General features: G+C 35.8%; 1 protein-coding gene across 5 annotated transcripts; it reads right to left on the bottom strand.

Annotated features, from left to right (window-relative positions):
- Nucleotides 1-737: 737 nt before the first annotated feature.
- On the bottom strand, nt 738-24,834 carry LOC149833812 (ERAD-associated E3 ubiquitin-protein ligase HRD1B-like). Of its 5 annotated transcripts, none has more exons than XM_090011044.1 (8): nt 24,739-24,834; nt 23,959-24,532; nt 22,878-23,054; nt 7,103-7,252; nt 6,801-7,021; nt 4,213-4,363; nt 3,469-3,790; nt 738-1,176 (listed from the first exon to the last, which is right to left on the bottom strand). In XM_090011044.1, the coding sequence occupies exons 2-8, from the start codon at nt 24,486-24,488 to the stop codon at nt 961-963; spliced, it is 1,767 nt and encodes a 588-aa protein (XP_089867170.1). In that variant the 5' UTR covers nt 24,489-24,532; nt 24,739-24,834; the 3' UTR covers nt 738-960. The 5 variants fall into 5 exon arrangements, with proteins under 5 accessions (XP_089867170.1, XP_089867171.1, XP_089867168.1 ...); XM_090011045.1 differs by having other exon boundaries at nt 24,681-24,781; XM_090011042.1 differs by having other exon boundaries at nt 23,959-24,571; nt 24,681-24,756.
- Between the last annotated feature and the right edge of the window lie 209 nt (nt 24,835-25,043).

Genomic DNA, 25,043 nt, shown 5'->3' with positions numbered 1-25,043 from the left:
AAGGACAGCCCCCACCACCCCTCCAGATCCTCATGAAAAGAATCTCATGGAACATTAGGGGTTTGGCGCATAATCAGATCATGGATACCATGAAGAGCACTACATGAACGTAGTTTTTTTGCTGGAGACGGAAATCTTTCAGGACCAAATCCCTCAGTTGGAGCGGGGCTTTCTGGGTTACGATTTCTAAGAAAAATTTGAGGCCTCAGAAACGAATAGAATAATCAGACTATTTTCAACAGTCAATAGAGCCCTTCAAAGAAGGGGTTCCGTTTTGGATATTCCCACATATCTGAAAAGGAGTTTGTATAGTTTTGAGAGATACGTTATGCAAAGACCTAGTTGTAACATGAATCATACCTCAAAATTCCTAGCTCATTCAGCTAAAGGGGGACTATGGAAATCGTGGAAAGATCACCCCCCCCCCCCCCAATTGGATCCTCTCGAGGGACGATACTCGTACAATGTAATTCTAAACGGCTTGCCTATCAAAAAAAAAAACAGCGACCTTGATTGAATGCACTAAATTTTTTACTCTTTTTTTTCCAAAAAATACAATCCAAGGGTTGATCTCTAACAAGTTAACTATGTTGAACACATCTTCAGAGTCGGATTGAGTCAAAACAAACCTGAACCTATGAGTTTCAACTCATTGATACGGTATGCACATCCACACCAAAGGCTTATCCTAATATATAATCTCACTCCTTCATGGGAAGAATTCAAAAAAAGGCCTGTAAGAGGGAAATGACAAAACTTCACGGGCGCTGTTATTATTTTACATGTGCAAAAGAATATTTGCATTAAAGTGCTCACAGAAATGATGCATACTGCACTTCGAAAATACAAAATATATGCATGCAGCCAGCAAAACAACGTCAACAGAAAAGCCTTCTCATTGAATAATTTTAACCCTCTAATGAAATAAGAAAAGAGTTCCATGCCCTACTCATTGATACGTCACGCATCTCTGTCTTCATCTTCAATCTTCCGGTGCTGGCTGAAGTGGGAAGTAGCCACATCATCAGCTTCACAAGCAATGGGGGATTTACCCTTGTTTGATACGCTAGAAACCCCACTACCAACACCCTCTACTACCTCTGGTACAACAAGCTTCTGCTGTGCCCGCAGGAGATCTCGCTGATGCAATAGCAGTTCCTGCTGTCTTCGCAAAACCTGGGAAAGCAGCAAGGACATGATAGCTGGATCACTGATAAAATACTATAGTTAACATTCACAGGAGGTGAAGAAATGCAAACACCCAACAAAAAAGCAGCAGCACTAGCAACAACAGCGCATTTCACTTGGTACAGGACTGTTATTCCAAATGACCATGACAAATCCAAAGTCATATGTCAAGTATAGCTTCTAGTCCAGATATTTAAGTAAATCACTCAACAGCTCCAGATTTCTCATACCAAAGGGAATGGTATAAAAAAACCACTCCCTACCAGGCAACAGGTGTTTTACTAAATCTGCCTAGCCAAAAGTAATTCTGCTAACAGAAATTGAACACAGGTATGTTCTCTCATGATAATTGACAGGGTTTCAGCTAGTCTTCTTATATACTGTGTTTGAAGTGAAGCACCTAAGACCTATTTGAGCATATCAGACAACTCAACCGAACTTAATGAGAAGCCAGATCATGGCTTGCATTTATGAGGTGATACTAGTTCAAGGCGGGGCCCTAGTCAAGATTCAGCCGGAATGACAAAAGTTTGTTTCATTCAATCCAAATAATGCACCAAGAAAAACTTGACACAGCTATGCATAGGCGGAGCTTGGAGGGGGGGGCACGACTGGGCTGTAGCCCAGTCCTGCCTCCCGAAACAGTTAATTTTTTTTTAGTTTTTTAAAAAGCCCAGCCCTGATTCCATATGAAATTGATTTTTATCCATTTTTTAGCCCAGCCCTGACTGCAGCAAATAGTTTGATTTGTTCATATGAAATAGATTTTTATTAATAATTGTAGCCATTTTTTATTTTATCTCAAAAAAAAATTGGGGGCGCTGCCCCCGACTATCAAACCAATTTTTTTTTTTTGCTACACCCCTGTTTATCCTCCCCCCTCACATGAATCCTAGCTACGCCACTGCAGCTATGTGAAGTCCCAATCAGCAACCTTATTCAAAGTGTAGTAGACTCAACCACTGTTGAAGGGTAGGTATCAAATCCAATGAACTTTATATCCTCTAAAACCCTAAATCAGGCTAATAAAGGACAGTTGTGTCAATCAAGGTTGCCAAACTAGGAAGCAAAAGCAAGAAATGATACGAGACGCAGAAGCGAGAAGCGAGGTATTTAAAATTTATAAATGAGGAATAAAAAAGGAAGCAAAATGGGAATCAAACGGAAATCAAATAAAAGTAAAAATAAAAATCAGTATTAAATATCATGATTTTTTAGTATAAGAAATTAATTTTTCTCAAACTCTAAAAATGATGGCTACCAATTTAGAGAAAGCACATCAAAAGTGAATGGGAAGCCAGAGCAACAACATATGAAAAACATGAAAATAAGCACGAGAGTATATAGGAAGCTTGTAAGAAGCATGGATGAAGCATGTGGGAAGTATATAGAAGCGTGGGAGGATCGAGATTCCCATAAAGTTTCGGAAGCAAAGAGTATTGTGCTTCCCACCTATCTAAGATTGACAGATGATTCAACTAGATGTTGCAGCATAGTCACAAATATTAGTGATGTTTTCAAAATAACGTGATGATATTGCTGTAAAATCAGCAAACCATATCAAAGGTAAAATATTATGATATTTTGAAAATATCAAAAGTTTATATATTGTGACGTTCTCATGATAATGTCATAATATTATCAGTTATTTTTTATTTATTTTCTGTCTCAAATATGTTTTTCTTCTTTGTTTTACATTTTTTACTTGTTTCTTTCATTATATATGTATTTTATTGTCTAAAGATGTTATTTTCTTGTTTATTTTGTTATTTTTATATTTTATATTTTTTAAGCTCCAAGATTTTCTGGAGACTTATCAACCTAACCTATATTATTGTGAGAAATTGCCTTTGCCGAGATATAGCCGAGAACAATATTTGTGACTTTGTGTTGTAGAACAAGTATCCATCTTATTCAGCTACTTACAATGTCCGTTAGTCAAAAGCACTGGCTGATGCAAAGAAACCCAAAAAAAATAGTGTTTGAATAAATATTTAAAAATCTAAACAAAGACCTTGTATATGTTAAGTGTAAACAAGCTAGCTTTACATTGTTAATTTCCCCTTCCAGACTCGTGCCTGGTGCACCCTTCACCTAGTCACCTAGGAGAGTGCCTAGGTGTGTGCTTTTAACTAACTTACAACCCTAGAATTTGACTATTATATTTTTCAATAGCATGCAATACTAAATGGGGTTAGTAATGGACTAAGAATGATCCAATCTGAATTCTTTGAGAGTGAGAGAGAGAATCGCTCTAAGTAGAAAACCCACAAAATGTACCTCAATCTGGTGTTCCAGAAACATTTCCTGAGCCTTTGACTGCCCCACATACTGCGAAGAACTGCCTGCTGGATCAGACACGTTGGAAGCTACAACACCAGTCGCCCAACTAGAATCAGGCACCTGGAAAGGAACATAGACATATTGTGGAACTTGAGGAAAAGTCAAGTTCTGGTGAGCACTTGGGCCTGACAACGTATGCACTGGTATGTTGGAAGTTCCAGCAACTTCTGCATTCAAGCCCGTGTTTTCACTACTGCTGCCCTCTCTACCAAGCCCTCCTGGCTGATAAGACTGGGGTAGGACAGCATAACCTGGAGACCTGAGAATTACAAAATTACAGAAATAAGCTGCTTGTGTTGATTAAGTGCTATGATTTTTGCAAGCTTTAAAATGTATATGACCAATGAGAAAAAGTGATTCAATGAAACATAATCTGAAGAATCATAAAATGGAACTGGAAAAGCTGACTTGTTGACTAACAGTGAAGAAATGTCTTGGCCTGAGTCGGGACAAGTCTAGGTCTACAGCTAGCATGATATAAGACAGACATAGGAGAGGAGCTTTTAAATGCATAGAGTCTTCAAAAAGCACAGCAGTAGATCTATGCAATCACAAGAGAATATCATCGAGACCTTTGGAAACTCTACCATGTCAGGTTTATCTTCAATTAAAATGGCTATATGAACAAGAAAAGAAAAGCAGATAATTCAACCGTGTGTGCATGAGAGAGAGAGAGAGTACCAAACAAATGTACTTGGTGAAGGATAAACAAATGATTTCCCATAAATTGAAGCAGCAGCTGCGGCAGCTTGGAGCCTCGCCTGATGCTGACTCAAATTATCACCAGCAGCTACATCACCAATGCCATTAGTTGTGATAGCTGCACCAGAACCTGTGGAAGGAAGATGGGATTCATTAAACTAAACCTTATCAGACTGTTGCATACCATAAACATAAACAAGATAAACATAAATCAGGGAAGGCCAGATCATCAAAAGCAGGACTATATAACGGTCAGGTCATGGTCAAATTGAGTTTGATCCTAAAGCCGACCTTGTCTATATACCTGACATTTTTTACCTTCTCTAACTGCATAACAGGGACATAGCAAGTACCACATCAATCAGATAGATACTAACAAATACATGAATTCTTATAGCATCTTGACACTTGTCAGTAGCCAAATACCAAGCTGTGTAAACAAATGCACATTAAAATGATCAAATTCCCCTTTAACTACTACAGTGCTCCTTTCCACCTATTCCCCTTCACAATGCAAACATAGATATTAGGGACATAGAGGACATTTTTAATTTCTCATGTATGCTATTGGAATTACACCATAGATCAGGGTATTTTCAGCATTTTCTTTTATTCTTATCCGTAACACAGCATATGTAATTTTTCATTATTATTGAACACAATATGAATGAATGAACAGTGAGGCCCAATAGTTTTCACCGCTTCTTCCCATTCACTTGTAAGGCCCATCTTGAGATGGCATCAGAACAAGGATTCAAGAAGTAAATAAGCATCTTTGGTGAAATTACTAATGGGTACTTTCTGCAACAAGTCTATCTGGAGGCCTACTCTGATAGGGCAATGGATTTTGTGTGGTTGATAGTGTGGAAAAGGTGACGACTCAAAAGCACCTTAAAAGTAGAGGCCTCCATCTTGTATGTTGTTGTTATGTAAGCTGTGAAGATGACGAATCCTCATTGTATTTGCTCTCGCCTCTCAGCATGTGCTTTTCTCAAAAAGATGAGTCACATAGCCAAAGTGGAATGTTGACGAGCAGAGGATCAGTTCTTTCAAGTATATAATTCTTGCTGCTTGTGCCAGGAAGAAGGGGAAGAAGTGGCTACAGATTTGTAAATCAATATTTTTCTCACTTGGTATACCACTTGGTGAGGGAGAAATAGAAGTCTTTGATGATAAGATAGATGATCATTGTATGATGTGAAGAATTCATCTATGCTTCTTTGCAACTATTGTTGAAGACTGCCTGTCACTTTCTTATTCTTAATGAAAGAATTTTTTTCTTTCCTCTCAATACACAGATATATTTATGCATGCATGTATGTATGTCATCAGTGTATATATAAATATATATACAAGATTAATATTTGCGACAACCAATTATATCTATAATTGATTTCGCAAACCCCATTTTTTTTAACTTTTTTGTTTGTTTTTTTTGGTAAATCTAACCTCAGATGTGATCTACATGCTCAGTTTAGCAGAAAGAGGCTTTGGAATAGCCAGAATCCAAAAGTGTGTACAGGTTTTCTGGCGATACAAAAATCAACGGCCATAAACGCACCAAATTTTCACAACTTAAAAAACATGTTTTTCCATTAAAAAAATGATCCAAGACTCAATTCCCACTAAATCAAACATGCCGAACACATCTACGAGGTTAGATTGAGTCAAAAGACTCGAAACAACTTGCATCTTGAGACCCCAACTAGATTGTAGGTACAATCAATTGCAGCAAATACATAAATACCTACATATATATATGGAATTTGGTCATGCCGACCTGATCGCGCAACCTAGCTGGAAATCATGGATGTGAGCCGTATTGACCTAATCTGACCTGGTAGTTGCATTCAGCATGCAACGCACAGTGTTCTCAATGTAGAAATGCAGCTTTTTGAGCTATGAAATTTTGAACATTGTGGGCCGTTGATTTTTCAGGCCATCAGAAAGCCCACTTACATGTCATAATTTCATGTTTAGAAACCTGTTTCCTAATAAACAACCCTTCTAGATCAGATTTGTAGGGTCTGATCTGCCAAAATAACCCCCAAAAAAAAGAATGTGAAAAAGGGCAATTTTCTAATTAGGCAACCTGTCCAAATTTTGTAGGCAAATATTTCATGAGAGGACTTTATTTTGCTGCAAGCATGTCAAATTCATAATTCCCATCTTTTCTGCATAATCTACTTTGCAAATCACAGCATTTGTAAACAACATTGCTGCAGCTGATTTATATGACTACCAACTTATCTTTCAAAGAAAAATTATTACCAACTTCACAATGCTTGATAACCTTTACTGTAGCAAGACCACAACGATTTCTTTTTTCAAATGTTTGACAAATGCTAGGCAAAATCTAATTTGAAAAGCTGGAATTCCTTCACACAGTATGCAAAAAGAGTGATGCAGACCATAATATATGAGCAGGATATGCTACTACTGAAATTAAAGCTTATCAGCTTATGTGTTTGTATTTCACATTTGTAGAACAAAAGTACATAAGCATTGGAGAACTTACAAATATCTGCATTCAGTGCATTGAGTTAAAATCTGTTTGATAACCATACCTTCTGTGCCACCAGGCTGATGTTGCTCAGACTGAACTCCCTGTGGCCCAACTGATGACGTAGCCCCACTATCAGGAGGAACTACTAAGGATCTACAAATTGGACAAGTTTGTTGGCGTTCTAACCATGATCGAAGGCAATGAACATGAAAAAGATGTCCACAACGCAGCTTTTTGGCTGTGACCATTTCTTCACGGCAAATGATGCATGTCGCATCACTTCTGTGCTCCCAAGAAGATAAAGTCAGATCCGAGCACCACACACACACACACACACTCGCTCTCTTAATGTAAAGTACTCACGAGCTGAGCTCTTCAGCAGTTGCATCAGGGAAGCGATCATTCATATTTGATGTGATTTTACGATAGCGAATATAATCTGCAATCCGAATCTTAAAGTTGCGGAATGTGTCATAGAGTTCTCTTATCAAGTGCAACGGCAAGCCATAGTTCCTGGATTAGAGATTAGAAGTCCAAAAAAAATCATTTACAAAAGGTAAAAATAAGAAGAAATTGCAAAATGCACCTTAAATTTTGACATCAATAACCATAAATTTGAAAAAAAAAAGATTGAAACTAAATTTAACATGATAGAAAAGAATGAGACAAAAGTGAAATGAAAGGCCTGAGATCAGTTAATCTGAAAAAAGAAAACACTTCCAATGCAAACTTGTTTTTTATGGTTTGTAATCCTTTCCAAGCCAACTGTTTATGTTTGTTGAATTAATAAACAATTGTTAGCGCAATAACCAAGGTTGCAAGTATTGTATTGGTCGGGCCCAAAGTAACACCGTATTGTATCGTAAACGTATCGTAAATTTTTAATAAAAATTTTCTAAAATATCCAAAAAATCAAGAAAAAAATTAGCAAAAATTCATATCACATGAAACAATGATGTATTGCACAAAATACAACCATAAAATTACATATGAAACATTTATGTCTCTGTGAACTGCATAAGACATCGTCAAACATCAACTAATATAGAACCATAGATAATATAGCATGCATATCTCATAACAATGCAAAATATTAAATATCTTGCAATTAAGAACATGACACAAAACTCATACTTTCATACTACATAAACAAAAATATTATGGCAATAGTTGCACTCGATTTTCAATCGGTTTTCAATCATTACTTGAGTGCCCCATTGCCATGCCGGATCATCTTATGTCATCTTTGTTGGAAGAGTGTGGAGCCTGATTTCTACCTCGATATAAATGTTTAATATTTACTAAAAGTTTTTGGAGTAGCTCTGTAATTTTACTCATAATAAAGATTTTTTACCTTAACCCATTTTCTAGAGTGAAAAAATGGTGGAAATACATTTTTTTTACCTTAACCCACTTTTTTGGATGAAAAAAACAAAAATACACTTCTAATGGCCTCTAGACAAATGGAGAAGTCGGCCCTCAAAAGGTATTTATAACTCAAAATGAAAAAAAAGTAACTTTCGGCCTTTTTAAAATGCGCTGAAGGTGTACCATACGATACACCCTTATTGTACGATATAGAGGTGTATCATACGATACACCCAATACGGGTACGTATTGCAAAACCCAAAAATAATGATATGTATCGTACCATATCGTACAATATGGTACGATACTTACAACACTAGCGCTAACTATGTGATTCAACATAAATAAACACTCATCCACACCCACACACTAGCAATCACACATGCATACATGTCTATATATGTGCATATGTAACTTATGCATTCCAAATGAAAAAATCCTTAGCTTCTACGAATTGACATTAAGGGAAGAAAAAGATCTAGGGTTCCAAAGTATTGTTTTAGGCAATTTTAAAAGAAAATTAAAGTATGAACGAAATTATCAAAAAATATGGAAATTTCAAAATTTTACATGATTATTGTGATAACATCATGATGTATTGACAAAAAGGTGATATATTCATAATACCAAGAAAGATTTTAGATAGATCGTAAAAATTTAGAATATAATCAATATATCAAATATGGTCCCAAAAGGTCCAAGTAGTTCAGTGAAACATTGGATTTTGGTGATTGGCTTCACTTCCAATATTTAGCGCGAAATGCAAATGACTCAGATCTACAACAAAGGCAAAAATAAGTGGTTTGTAAATTAAAACAAAGACACATAAAAGTTGCTACATCAAAATTGTTGATGATTGATTGAAGGGATAAATTTTCAAGTGGCACCCAGGTGTCAATCAGTAGGGCTTAGTCCGACTAGGTCCTGACAGAAATTACTCATCGCCCATCAACTGCAAAGGGCTTTTGCCTAGAAAGACATTAGAATACTAAGTGTTCTTTTTTTCCTTTTAAGATCAGTCATCATACCAAGATTCTGCTAGTTGGATTATAGTATTATACATATATACATATATGTGCATATTTTCATAAATTTATTTATTTATATTTATATCATGGAACAGATTCAATTCCACCAGAAGAATTTGGGATTATGTTTGCCCCTTGAGATCACACGCTGGTGAACCTGTACCCTGTTCCCATGCCAAGACTTGAGAACTGGTTTTTGAGAAAGGTACACTAAAATCTGTGATGTGGGATGAACAACAAAGGCAGAGATTGTTACAGTTTGGCAACAAGCTACAACAGCTAGAGGTGGTAATAAAGTCAGGGAGTGGTGCACCCAGGTGATGACCAGCCAAAGCCAGTCTTTGAAGCTAGAGAAATAAAAATGCCTCGATCCATAAAATCAAGCTTTTCGAAGTAAAAATGTTACAAATAAATGGAACTGTCACTTAGCATGGATGTATCTAAAGGCCTTCCTAGACAAACATGTCAGTGTGTGTGTATGCAAGTATGTCACTTGTTTTTCTTGTCAATGCACTTTTCCCTACTTACATTCATGTGGTACGAGAATAAATGCACCACTTAAGCTTTTGGATGCATTTTCAAGTATTTTGTAAAAGAAATAAGACCAGATAAAAAGAAATATTGACAACGTAAGAAGAAAACGAGAGAGAGAGAGAGCAAATCGACTTCGCTATTCTCATCCAATATCAAGTTCCGCTTTCACACGTCGACAAAAATATCCTTCTAAAATGAAAGAATTAACATGGCAATAAAATGTTTAGGTGAAAAGACAAAACTACCCATGTAAGAGAACAGAAATTACAAAACTATAAACTATTTCTCTCTTTCAACACTCCTCAAGTTGGGAATATATCAACGATTTCCAACTTATTCATAATCTATTTAAGTCTAGATTTGCTTACAACTTCAGTGAGAATATCAGCAAATTGAAGATGTGATTTCACATAGGCTACTCTGAACAATTTGACTTCAACACTTTATCTAATGAAGTAAAAATCTCCGTCTATATGTTTCACGCTCTCATGATAAACTGGATTAGTCATAATGGCAGCCTTCTTGTCCCTTACAAAATAATGGGTGTTTTTACATTTATTCTCCAGTCGGAATAGACAATAAAACAAGCCTTCATACATTCCATATGACATAGCCCTATCAAATGACTAAACACTAGATCTGAATATAACTGCTTGTTTCTACCTTATCATAAAAGAAGATTTTCACCAACTAAAGTGCAACAGCCTGAAGCAGACCATCAATCCTCCAAGGAACTTGCACAATAAGCATATTGATGAGTCCATAATTAGCATATAGGACCCCTTGCCCTGGGTTTTGCTTTAGATGTCTTAGTATACAATATACTGCCATCATATGTGGAGCAGTAGGTGAATGCCTAATCTATGCCGACAATACTCTCACTGCATAGGCTATATTAGGCCTCATGGTGGTAAAATAAATGAGCTTAGCCACAAGTCTCTTATATCTCCCCATATCCTCAAATTGTTTATATCGCTCTTACAACACAAAGTGCATAAGCACATACACAAGTCCAAGAATGGACAATACAAAGGCACGAAGGCACAATTCAAGCACAAAAGTGCATACAAGGACTTCAAAGAGTCTTAGAACAAAACACAAAAGTAAAGAATAAAGACTTTATTGAATAGAAATGCTTAAGAAAACATTAGAATACAAGAGAAGGGTTAACCCCTATTTATACAAGAGAAAGGGGCATGGACGTTGGGGAGTCCCAACAACTCTATGGTCTTTTAACCATAGAGCCCATGCTCTATTACATAAAGACTTTAAATAAAAATAAAATAAAATAAAAAGTAAAAAATAAAGGAAAAGATAAAAAGGTAACATTGTGGGAAAAGACCAAAATGCCCTTCAAGGGCAATACAAATAACAACTATATATATAACCTATTTTAACACCCCCCCCCTCCCTCAAAGTTACAGTGTGATCACCAAAAGCTTGTTCAGAAAAAACAAGTAATGAGGTGTGGCCAGAGCTTTGATAAAAAAATTTGTGAGCTGATATTATGATGTGACATATGGCAATTCAATAATTCCTCTCAAGAATTTATCACAAACTAGTGAGAGTCCATCTCAATATGTTTAAGTGTGGTTGGCAATGTAAATTGTGCTTTTATTATCACACATATCTTCAAAGGTTTGGGTAAGACAATTCCCATATCTTTGAGAAGATTTCGTAACCATACAAGCTCCATGGTTATTGTTGTCATAGCTCTATATTCAACTTTTGTTGATGATAGTGATATCTTTTGTTGTTTTTTGTGTCACCAAGTAATTGATGAATCTCTTAAGAAAACACATAAACCAGTAGTTGAGATTATATCATTGGAATTTCCTCCTCAATCTACATAAGCAAGTAAATCCAAAGAAGAAGATAAGGATAAGAAAAGCCCTTTAATTATGGTATTCTTTATATACCTGAAAATTCTTAACATAGTACTCATATGTATTGTGGTTGGAGCATGCTGAAACTGACTGGCAGAATGAATAGTATGGTCTATGTCTGGTCGGGTGATAGATAAGTAAGTGAGTAACCCTATTAGTTATCGATAAGGTATTGGATCTTCGAGAATAGTCCATCTTCAAGCCTTAATTTTGCATTGATCAAGTTGTCTCCACTTTCTTATCATCTAAAATGCCTAACTTAGCACAAATATCAACAGCAAGCTTCATTTGAGAAAAAATATATACTCTAAAAGAGTAAGCAACTTCAATACCTAAGAAATATCTTAGAAAACCCAAATCAGATATATAAAAATTTTGTTTTAAAATATTTTTAATATCAGTAACTCTGCTTGTCACTTCAACCCTGCTTGTCACTTCTTGTTATAATCATGTCATCTACATACAGTAAAAGAATAACAACCTTAGAACTTGAAACTTTGACGAAAAGAGTAATCTCAATATCGCAAGAATGAAAACCGAGATGAATCATTACATTACTAAATCTATCATACTAAGCCTTAGGAGCATGTTTAAGACCTTCTTAAGTCTAAGAGTTTTACCTTTTTTAATACCAAATCCTGTCAAAGGGTTCATATAAACCAACTCATTTAATTCATCATCAAGAAATGCATTTTTAACATCAAGTTATTATATGGGTCATTTTTTAATAGATGTCATGGCTACGAGGGTCCTAACACTAGTTATCCTAACTACTGGTGCAAAGGTTTCCTCATAGTCAATTTTGTATTCCTAGGAATATCTCTTGGCCACTAACCTAGTTTTATATTTTTCTAGGGACCCATCACTCTTAGTTTTAACCTTAAAAATTCATCTACATCTTATGGCTTTCTTTCCCAGTGGTAATGAAGTTACTTCCCAAGTCTTAGCCTTTTTAAGAGCATCAAGTTCTACATTCATGGCTTCAACCCATTATGAAAGGGTTTTAGCTTCATTATAATATATTTGTTCACAACGAGAGTGTAAAGCTATTAAACATGCTCTATAGTTTGGTGCCAAAGCATCATAACATATAAACCTACTTGGTGGGATAAAGACACAATTGAATCTTCTAATAGGGATTTCTTCTCTAAGGGAGTCATGGGAATAATTTTCTAGAGCACTTAGAGGATTTCTTTGCTCACGTCGGGTATAAACTTGTATGGGTCTATCAATAATATCATCATTTCTCAATGATGAATCAGCATTCTCAACATTAGGATGCTCATCATCATCTAATTTTTCTTTATTATTTAAAGAAATATCACAAGAAGTTAGCTCTTCTTGTGGCAAGAGGTCAAATAAGAAAGTGTGATCAACTTCCTCTTTCTCTTTAGTTTTATCAAGTCCACTTTCATTTTCTAAGAAGGTCGCATCCTTAGAAACACAAAAATTGTTATTCTTAAAGTCAAAACATTTATAGTCTTTTTGGTATTCTCCATAACCAAGGAAGGCACATTCAATCGCTTTGGGAGATAATTTATTTTTTATGTAAGAGAACAAAGCACTTACAACCAAACACATGCAATCACTTAAAATCAGGTGTTCTTTCAAATAGTTTTTCATATGGAGAAACATTTTATAAAGATGATGAGGGCATTCTATTTATCAAATAAGTTAATGTTATAACGGTCTCGAACCAAAAACTTTTTGGAATATCTTTAGAGATAAGTAGGGTCCTACCGGTTTCCATAATATGTCTATGTTTTCTTTCGGCTAGTCCATTTTGTTGTGGGGTTCTAGGACAAGATTTTTTGTGACAAATCTCATTTTGTTTTAAATAATTTTGAAATTCATTAGATAAGTATTCACCATCTGAGTCGGATCTAAGAATAAAAATATCATTTTGAATTGATTTTTGACGATTATACGAAATTCTTTAAAAAAAGAGAATGAATCGGATTTGAAATTAAGAAAGTGGATCCATACATATCTAGTAAAATTATCAATAAATGTAACATAATATCAATAACCTCCTTTTGATATGACCGGAAAAGGTCCCCACACATCCAAATGAATTAACTCGACTAATGTTCTATTAGGAAAATGAATAGATTTCATTTTGCAAATAATACAATCTTTGCGAATTAAATCTTTTTCATTACAAAAAAATTTACCAAAAGAGAAAAGATACATCTTTGAATAACTCGGATGTCCAAGTCTTTTATGCCAAGTTTCAATATTTTTATTTTGAACATAGATATTAAAGGATTTCAATGGGAGATTTAAATCATTCATAAAGTAGAGATCTTCCCTCCTATGGCCTTGTCCAATCTGCTTCCTGAATCAGAGATCCTGCATTGAGCAACCCTTAGATGAGAAGGAGATTTCACATCCATGATCGAAGATTTGAGAAATCAAAAAAAGATTTAAATTTAACTTTGGAACCACCCTAACTTTTGGAACACAAAATATTTGAGAAGAGTCTAAGGTTCCAATATTTTAACTTGTAAAGATGTTCCATTGGCAGTAGAAACATAAGATAGTTTTGAGTTAGTACATAAATTGGATAGGATATTCTCAGGCGGTGTCATATGAAAGGAGGTTCCTGAATCAAGGATCCAAGAACACATATATGGAGGAGAAGATGAGGTTATAGCAGCACTCGAAGTTGATGGTGATTTGAGTAATTGTTGAAGTGCCTCCGATAGTTGAGAAAGAGAAAAAGTATATCTTCTCATTTTAATTGATTCTTCTATCTTCGGTGTGGATTCTCCAATGAAAGTCACCTTGTTCTTAAGCTTGAGACAATTAGGCCTTAAGTATCTCGGTTCATGACAATGATGACAAATAGCTTTTTTATAGCCACCACTATAGCTATTATTTACATTATAGTTATTTTGCCTCCTAAAGTGTGGAGGCTTATAAGTCTTCACATGGTTGCCGGGTTTAGAAACCGCTAACACTTTATCTCTTAAGGTGTGGAGGGTTTGTAAGTCTTCACATGATAGTGACGCAACAGACAAACCACAATACAAGTCTTAGGGAAGGAGGATGTTCACAAGAAGAAGTTTGACGGTCAAAGGAGCAAGTATGAAAAGGTTCACACCACCTGCTAAAAAGCAAAAGTGTTAGGGAGGCTACCAGAACCGCAAGCAATGAAGGCAATCACAACAACCAAATGTCCAACAAATTTATCGACGATGCAATGAGGATCATCCCTTCGGAGTTTGCCCTCTCTAAAAAGGCAAGTGTTTCAAATGTGGGCAACCGGGGCATATTGCTAAGTTTTGTCTGAAGAAGTCTATTGGAAGTTGACTTTAAGCTGACTAAACCCCGCTAGAAAAAGAAGATACCCGAGTTTATTTGTTTAGTCCTTGTATCAAATTTTGAGGACAAAAATCCTTTAGGGGGGGGGGGGGAGGAAGATGTCAACCCCAAGAATTTTCGATATTTTTATGAGGACAAGACGAAAAATCTTTTGAAAGTGAAAGAAAATAAATATATAATCATAGAATTTTTGGCTATATATGTTCTTTGGGAATAAAGATGCACATTTTGGATTTGAATTTCAATTGAATGATTATAAGTCTTAGCACCTAGATTTGGCTAATTTAAATTAATATAGTTGTATGTAATTGTATCTAACTTTTGCCGAATGTAGACCGCACTCATTCAAAGACGAATCCTAAATCCAATACCAAACCCTAATTGGATCCTACCAGGGATGCAGGATCTAACTAATCGAATTTAGATACAGTTGGATGCCAAACAATATCGGACCCAATTGATATCTTTAGGCCATCTTTAACTTCCAGTTAGATAGAAGCAATGCAATTATTGGTTCAGAAGGAGATTTTAGATTATCCTAAATAGGACTCGTAATGAGACGAGATTTAAATTTCAATTTGTTTTGAAGTTTTCATATGGAATAACACACATAGTATAATCCCTTGTATAGTTATGTGGATACTGCATGGATGAACATTACAGAATTTTGCGTAAGCCATAAGTGAGAATTTATAACTAATGATGAAGAAAAAAATATATATTGAATGAATGAAATAGTTTGGACCCTTGAAATTACCTGAAAGATTTTCATTAAAGAATATACGAGGGAAACCTAGATCTGGAATTCAGAAAAGATACCCTAGTCTATTTGTTTAGTCCTTGTAACGAATTTTGCGGACAAAATTCCTTTTAAGGGGGGAAGGACGTAAAACTTGAAAATTTTCAAAAAATTTAGAAATAAATAAAAGAGAATTTTTTTTAGAATGGATAGGATAATATGATATTTTGAATGAATTGGATCCAAATAGGGCCATATCGAATCCAATATGTGGATTTGGATATAGCAAGTGGATTTGGATCCCGAATGGATCCGAACCCCAGTTGGAGTATGATTGGATTTTTAATAAATCCAAATATTGTATAACCCTAATCAAGATCCGAAAAACAACTGTGGAGTTTTATAAAGTTATAGTATTCGAGGATCCAACCCAAAATTCGCGATCTGTTAGGAAACTCGTATGTATATAAATTAATGTAGACATAATTGCAGAATCGTAAGCTTAGTTTCGAATTTTTGCATAATTATGACCCTGAATTTTCCATTATTGTGCAAAAGTTTATAAGAGTGCATTTACTATCAGGCGGTCCATACATTGGACATGGTCAAAACATTTGCATGCAAATCACATACAAATTTCATAAGTGCCCATATGGCACCACAATGGTTTTGCGGAACCGCAAGCTCAATTTTGAGAACCGCATAATTCATGACCCTGCAATGTTCATAACTGTGCAGTTATCAAGATCATGCATTTCACAAGTGATTTATACATTGGACATAGTTATAGCATTCATATGCGAATCTCATATTCAATTTACATGCAAAACAATTAGCATTATGGATATCTCATTCATGTCATGACACATTTTTGTACACTAATGAATGCACGTATGAACACAACCTTAATTAAGATGAAATCATATGTATAAACAAATGTCTCCAATATTCGTTTACATATATCTATATGTATATGACTTATCTCCAGAGTTATAACTCAACATAAGTCAAAATGGTTCTCCATCTGAACAAATTTTTTCTTTTTGTTGCGATAGACATATCTCTCATGAAACATAGTCAAACAAATCAACACAACATGCTAATTTGAAGTTCTGAATGTGTAGATATTACTAGAATCCTTATTTAAGATTTGGATTCATAAATCAGGAGCTATAGGTTTCTTCTTAAAACTGGTCGGGATAGAAATTCTATACAATCCTGCAATCAAGACCGAACTTAGTCCCCTATTGTAACGAACATAACTACTATGAATCAGATTCAATTAAATTAAACAAATACACCACATTTAAGTTCTGGATGTGTAGATCATGATAGAATCCTTGTTCGTATTTATCGAATTCGTTATCTAGGAGATACAGATTTTCTCTGAAACTGGTCCAGTTAGAGAAATATGTACAGACCTGCAACATGATAAAAACTAGTCTTTTGTTGCAACAGACATAACTTCTTTGAATCAGATTCAATTAAATCAAATAAATATATCAAATTTAAGATAAGGATGTGTAGATTAGGATAGAATCATTGTTTGCATTTTTCAAATTCGTTGTCTAGGAGATACGAATTTTCTTCCGAAACTGGTTAGGTTAGAAAATCAATACAACCCTGCAAACAGGACAGAAACTAGTCTCTGTTGTAATAGACATATATCCTAGGATACGAATTCAAATAAATCAAATAAATACACCAATTTGAAGTTCAGGATGTGCAAATTAGGATAGAATCCTCATTTGAATTTTTCAGATTTGTTGTCTAGGATATACGAATTTTCTTTCAAAACTAGTCAGGTTAGAAAATTAGTACAATCCTGCAAACATGACAGAAACTAGTTTCCTATTGCGACAGACATCTCGTAGGATACAAATTCAAAGAAATCAAATAAATAAACCAATTTAAAGTTCAGGATCTGTAGATTATGATAGAATCTTCATTTGAATTTTTCAAATTCGTTGTCTAGGAGATACGAATTTTCTTCATAAACTGGTCAAGTTAGAACATCAGTACTGTCTTGCAAAAAAGACAAAAACTAGTCCATTGTTGCAGCAGACATATCTCCTAGGATACGAATTCAAATAAATCAAATAAATACACCAATTTGATGTTCTGGATGTGTAGATTAGGATAGAGTCCTTGTTTGAGATTTTCGTTAGAGATACAAGGGAGATCCAGCCAATTTTTCGAGACTGGTCGGTATGAACACATGACAAGAAATCAAATATTGAAGAACTAATCAAAGTATGCATGCATGACCATAACATTCCAAATTTTTCGCTTATGACAGGCATATACTAATAAAAGAAAACACTTTATATTGAACATAGCATTTTATAAAATTCAAAATCTGATTTAAATAGCATACACAAATCCGTGTATCCTAGATTCTCACACTCATGTCACCGACCTTGCCAAATCAGGTGGGTCGATGGCATTAGAGTCGTGATTTCCTACATCAGCCATGGCTAAGACCATGGCTGAACATATGTATTTTCATACATATATTCATATGGTGTGCAGCATACAGGTGCACCATGGCACCCTACAACCCGAAAAGGAGATTGTGTGGATAGATGGTTGATCGGTTGGTGGTTACCCTCCTTCGAGCTACACATTTTCAATGTACAGTTGCTAAACCTTAAACTCAGTCCTCCCCAACGTGTGAAGGAAGGAGGAGAAGAAGAGAGAGATGGGAGAGACAAGAAGAATGATGAGAGAGAGAGAGATGAGATTTGAGAGATAGTAGGGTGTAAAGGGGTCTTCACGTATAAGTTGGAAATCGATTACACTTGAAATTTTTTTTAAAACTTCCTACATTACTTTATTGCCTAATTTGTTAAGAAACCCCTTATAGGCGTGTGAGAGGGTTGGCCTCTCATTTACTATTTTTTTGTTTTTAAGACTTGCCTTTTTCTTTGTTTAATCCTTTCAACTTTCCTTATTGTTTTTTTTGTATTGCTTACATGGTAATCATTCACCAACGTGTGAATGATGGAGAAAGTCAAAATTACCATAGTGGAATTTGATCCCTTACTTCCTCTTTCCTTTTTAAATTAGAGTCATCTTAAAGAAAACGTATATTTCTTAGCATGAAAGTTATTATATGTGAGTTTTCTAAACTTTATAAAAATTTAAGTATGGTTTTGAATGTAAATCTAAATATTTGTCTAATTGGAAAGTAGTATTACCCTAATCCATAAAACGCGTAGGCTATTTCTAAAACTTACCAAAATGAATTTTTCTAACTCCTTTTCCTCTTAAATTCTATTTAAGTCAATAGCACAATAAAACGTGTGCTATGGGAGGAAATTTCTTCATGTTTTTTAAAAAAACCAAGATTTTGAATTCCAAAACCCATATTGTGTTTCTCAATTTGGAATTCACGATTAGCCTTTATCTTTCATAAAGAAAAACGTGTAGTCTTACAATTTAATCCATATTTTTGTGTCAAAAAAGAATTATAGTGCACCACAATAAAAACCCGTGTGTGGGGAGGATTTGAATTCAGGTCACTCCCCAAAGAGGCAACGAACCTCTCCACAACAGTATTGTTCTTTTCATTGCAAATTGAGTCTCCATTAATTTATTTGTATATATATAGGAGTTATAGCATTATAGCATTTTTGACAAAAAGGAATGTAGCGCCTTCTTACCAAAACCGTATGTGTGTGGTGGGATTTGAACTCATGTTACCTCCCAAAGAGGCAACGAACCTCACCACACCACCACTTCACATTTCATTGCAATTATGTCTACATTAATTTATATACATACGAGTTTCCTAACGGATCTCGAATTTTGGATTGGATCCCTGAATACTATAAGTTTATAAAACTCCCCAATTGGTTTTTGGATCATGATTGAGGTTATACAATGTTTGGATCTATTAAAAATCCAATCAAACTCCAACTGGGTTTCGGATCCATTCGGGATCCAAATCAACTTGCTATATCCAAATCCATATATTGGATTCGATATGGCCCTATTCAGATCCAAGATCCAATTGGATCCAATTCATTCGAAATATCATATTATTCTATCCATTCTGAAGAAAAATTTCCTTTTATTTATTTCTAAATTTTCTGAAATTTTTCAGGTTTTACATATCCTCAAAGATTCTTTCCTTTGAGGTTATTTTTCATCACGAATGCCCACACCATGTAGTTGGAGCCATTTAGCTTGAAGGATAGATCAATTTTTTGTTCGTGGTACAAGAGAGAAAGAGAAGAATGTGGAAGAACATGTCCACTTGAGTCACCACAAGCACCATGAACACACGAACACTTGATGATGTTTTCCCACAATCACGAACACTTGATGGCCACTTGGTACAAGACCAAGAGCAGTACGGCTCTGATACCATGTAATGAAGTATGCGAAATTACAACATAGTGCATAAGCACATACGCAAGTCCAAGAATGGACAATACAAAGGCACAATACAAGCACAAAAGTGCATACAAAGACTTCAAAGAGTCTTAGAACAAAACACAAAAGTAAAGAATAAAGACTTTATTGAATAGAAATGCTTAAGAAAGCATTAAAATACAAGAGAGGGATTAACCCCTATTTATACAAGAGAGCAAGGGGCATGGACTCTATTGGGAAGCCTCCAATAGAGTCGTTGGGAGCCCCCAACGGTCACAGATGTGATCGTTGGGGAGTCCCAATGACTCTATGGTCTTTTGACCATAGAGCCCATGTTCTATCTATTACATAAAGACTTAAAATAAATAAAATAAAAAGTAAAAAATAAAAGAAAAGATAAAAGGGTTACATTATAAGAAAAGACCAAAATGCCCTTCAAGGGCAATACAAATAACAACTACATATATATGATTGTATATATAATCATATATATAACCTATTTTTAACACACTCATGCCTAATCTATGATTGTGTTCAATTCGGCTATTAGTGCTTTCATACCCAAGCATTTCAGTTTTCCTCAATAGCTCCCATATGTACTTATTGTGACCAGAGAATCCCTTTCCTTGAAGTCAGAATTTGTATATCCAAGTAATGAAGAATCTCAAGCTCCTTTATGTCAAAACACTTCATGTAAATATCCTTTCAAGTTTTCAACTTTGCAATCTCTTCAACATCATCAACTATGATCGCAATACGGATATCTTCTCACCCTTGTTAGCGAAAAAAGTATGCTCACTAACACTCCTCTCATAGCCAAATTGGATGATAGCCTTTTTAATTCTCTCGAACACGGTTCTTCAAGATTGCTTGATCCCGTACATCATTTTCCTTGATTTGCACAACTTATCTTCATCTTACCACGCTAAACCCTAGAGGAAAAGATATACAAATGTCCTCATTTAGATTACCATGAAAAAGGGCATTTTTTACATACATTGGTAGAGGATCCACCCTCTATGAGGGGTCAAAGTAGTGAGCACCTTTATTGATGTGAGCTTAGCCACAGGAACAAAGGTTTTATGGTAAACCATCCTATAGGCTTAATTGTATCTCTTAGCAACCAATCTTCCTTATATCTCTTAATATATATATATATATATATATATATATATATATATATATATATATATATATATATATATATTTTTTAAACTTGAGACTTTGATAGTACACACCCACTTACACCCTACCAGTCTTCTTCCAATCAATAAGGAGGTTCGCATGTATCATTCTTCTTTTGTGCATCCATCTCATTCTTCATTGCATTTCTCCACTTTGGGATGCCTCAATGCCTCATCCACACTCCTAGGAATAGGATTTCACTCGAAGTTGGCCACAAATGCCTTTAATGCTCGGGAAGTACAACTATAAGACACGAGTCACAAGGTGAAAAGTCTTTTTCCCTTTCACAGTGACGCTGTCAAGGGGGTTATTTTGAGTCTCCTCACTTTTGCAATATCAAGATCTACTTTTGGAGAAACATCATTATTAGTGGTAGTGGCAGGCTCGAACATCACAACTTTTCTCTCCCCTCTCTTATACATTCTTAATTCTATACTATCTTTATCATTTTCTACATCCACGGTACTTTAACAAGTACCTGAAAAGACTAAAGGCAAACATATGGTAGACTCTACTTCCCCCTCAATGAACTCCCCTTCACTATTCAAAGTAAGATCAATCCTCAAAGAATGTGACATCCACAGCCACACATCTCCTTATATTGGTTGGTTCATAATGCTTATAACCTTTTCTGTGCAGAAGAATACCCCAGAAAAATACATTTAACATCTCTAGTATCGAACTTATATATAATATGTAAAAATGTAAGAATAACAGGTGCAACCAAATAATCTTGGGCCAACATGAAACATTTTGATTCAGAATCTAGAATGGCAAGAAATGATTTTCTCTGAAGGGCATCACTAGGCACTCTACAAATCAAATAGGTTGCAATCAACAGTGCATCACCCAACAACACATGGGGACATTTTTCCCTATCAAAGAGTTTTAGTAACATCACGTAAATGTTTGTTCTTTTTTCTCAACACCCACATTTTGTTGAGCCATATTAGGACAAGTAGTTTGAGGCTCAATCTCATATTTATTAAGGTAATCTCTCAGTTGTGTTGATAAAAATTCACCTCAATTATCTACTCACATACTTCAGTCAATACGCTTAGATAATAGCTTTGAAACCATCTAAAATCAACCTATGTTGAATACAAACCAACGCAAAATCAAAGTGCTTCAGAAACTACCAGAAGTGACCACAATTCATGATGTCACTTAGCGGCACCTTTTGAAGAAACCAACACTTAAAGCTCGATAGCTCTAATACCATCTTAAAAGTCTTGTGGCTATGTTTTGATGTATTTTGTAAGAGAAATAAGGCAAAAGAGGAAGAAGTAGGTAAGAAGAGAGAGAGAGAGAGAGAGAGTCGACATCACAACTCATTTAATACCTAGAGTATTTACGTTAGAGATCATCTTCCATTTATTGATGATAATAGTCTTCTAAAGAGAAAGAAATAGCATGCCAATACAATGTTGGGCTACAAAGACAAAGCTGCCCTTGTAAGAGAATATAAATCTAAAAAAATAATTAAAAAAATAGCAACTATATCTCTTTCAACACTACTGACCACTGAAGCTAATGCATTTAGAGGGGAAAAAAGGAATATATAAACACATTTTGTTTAATTACTTGCATTTATGCATGCATGTGTTGTGCATTCTATGTGTAGTACAAAGAACAAATGCCTTTTCTTTCTGTTCACAAATTGAAGAGGAGTGAAGAATGAAAGTACTTACACAAAAATCACAAGAAAGAACAACAGATACAAAGACAAGTGAAGCAGATCCCGTATGAGTTCCAAATAAAATGTATACACTGCCTTTCTTTCCCATTGTCCTTCCATAAGCATATCACTAACATAGAATGCATATTTGAGAAATGTGGAAACAGTTGCCGTCACCAGTATCATATATCTGAAACGAAAAGCATAATAGTTAGTGTTAGATGTTGAATACCTACAAATGGTAAACAATGTCAATGGAAGTACGCAAGAAACTACGTGAAACCATGTCTAAGCAATAAATTGATAAGAACTTCTTAATAACTCTACAATAACCATGAACCTTTCCTCTTCCCAAATACATGGTCAAAACACAATTTGGTGGAATTATGAGTTACATCAGTGAAAACCCTAGTTTCAAAATTCTATCATGATTCCATTTCAAGTTCATGGTTAGTTTATGAAACAGCTTCTTTGCACTTAAACTTCCTTAAGTTTTGAAGGGAAACAACTTAAGCAAAATGTTTTCCTTCCATAGTTTATTTTCAGATTCATAAATGGTTAACCCTAGCACATGAACATATGATACTAATCGACTTAGTTTTAAGCTCTCAGCAAACAAATACTCAAACAAAATATCAAAAAAATTGATAAGAAGAACCCAAGTACAAAGGAAAAATATCAAATGATCGCGATGTAATTGTCCACTTTGATAATCATCGCCTACATCACTCTTGGTACTCCATCTTTTCTTACATGAGTATGAGACAATTATCGACAGAATACTTTCCAAATATCAGAAAAAGTAGTCTTGCTAAAATTAGAGAGTACATTGGCTATGGCGTCCAGTCTTCGATTTGTGGAATGATAAGATGGCTATCCTCCAAACTGCCATAGTTATCACCATCTATACCTCGTGAGCGTGCACATGTTACCAAATAGGGAAAAAAGGGGGGAATTTTGAAAACAGGGGAGAACTCGCAAGCAATAATTCTAGCATGAAACAACAAAAATTAGGGCAGAACTGCCACCTACAACCAGATCAAAGTATGTTTTGGCATAAAAATCATAAATTTTGAATGCTTCGACAAACTCACTCGAATGAAAAGAAAAGGGAAACGGACGCCTCCCGCGTCCGCATCAAATGGGCGACGGAGCTGTACAGAAAGGCGCAATCCACGACGATCAGAAGCCCCAGGAAAGAAACAATCCTGACATGGGACAGCGTCGGGACTGTCGGGGTCGTCTCTATGTACTCGACCCTCTTCTGCGCCAGCCAGTGAAGCGCCTTGATCAGGAGGAGCGCCGTGACCATCGCCAGGAACGAAACCGAGAACTCCTCCCGGAAGATGGTGATGGCGAAGAGGATCTCCATGACCTCCCTCCACGACTGCTCGTTGAGCCTCTCGACCTCGGCCTCACGGAGCGAGCCGAGAAACACGCGCTTGGTCAGCTGCCAGAGGATGCACATGAGGACGAGACCCATATTGAGGAGGAGCACCAGGCTGATCTTGGAGGTGGAGAGGTAGACCATGGCCGGGTAGAATTGGCCCCTGCTGTTGAACGCATGGTATACGACGGCCACAGCACCGGCGAAACTGGCACCGGCATACGTTCTGAGCCTCATCGCGCCCTTCCAAAGCAAAAACAGGCGCTATACCATGTAAAGTCCTGCCGATTAACACCCGTTAGCTCCCACAATTCCAAACCCTACATATCGAAATAAACGACGTACGTTTTTAATGAGAAAAAGGACAACCAATCGATCGAAACAAATCCCAATTATCAATCGACCAAAGGAGAAGAGGGAAAAGGAAACCTAAGGCATCGGTTCGGTGGGTCTTTCTTTATGAAGGGAAATAGAGGGAAAGCTTTACCCGTCCGATGTGAATCCGGTGAAGGTTCGCCCCCTTACCCTTTTTTACCCTCGATCGAGGCTTCGCAATCAAACGTTTTGCAAACAAAAAATATGTGAACAGGGTAGAGGAAATTTCGGTCTTTCGTATTTTTCAGAGAGAGAAAGAGACCTCTCTTTTTTCGGTCGCTTGGAGGCAGACATGGGCTGCACATGAGCCAGCTCGAACCTAGACTAGCCTGTAGAACTTGGGCTCGTTACACTTTTTTTTTTTATTAAAGGCAAGCTGGGGTTAGGCAGACCGCTATCAGATTCTATTTCAATCAA

Source organism: Nuphar pumila, chromosome 6, assembly GCF_984573655.1.
Source record: "Nuphar pumila chromosome 6, dmNupPumi1.hap1.1, whole genome shotgun sequence".
NCBI lineage: Eukaryota > Viridiplantae > Streptophyta > Magnoliopsida > Nymphaeales > Nymphaeaceae > Nuphar > Nuphar pumila.
Note: the sequence above shows the minus strand (reverse complement) of the source record. Positions and strands in the feature narration are given on the sequence as shown.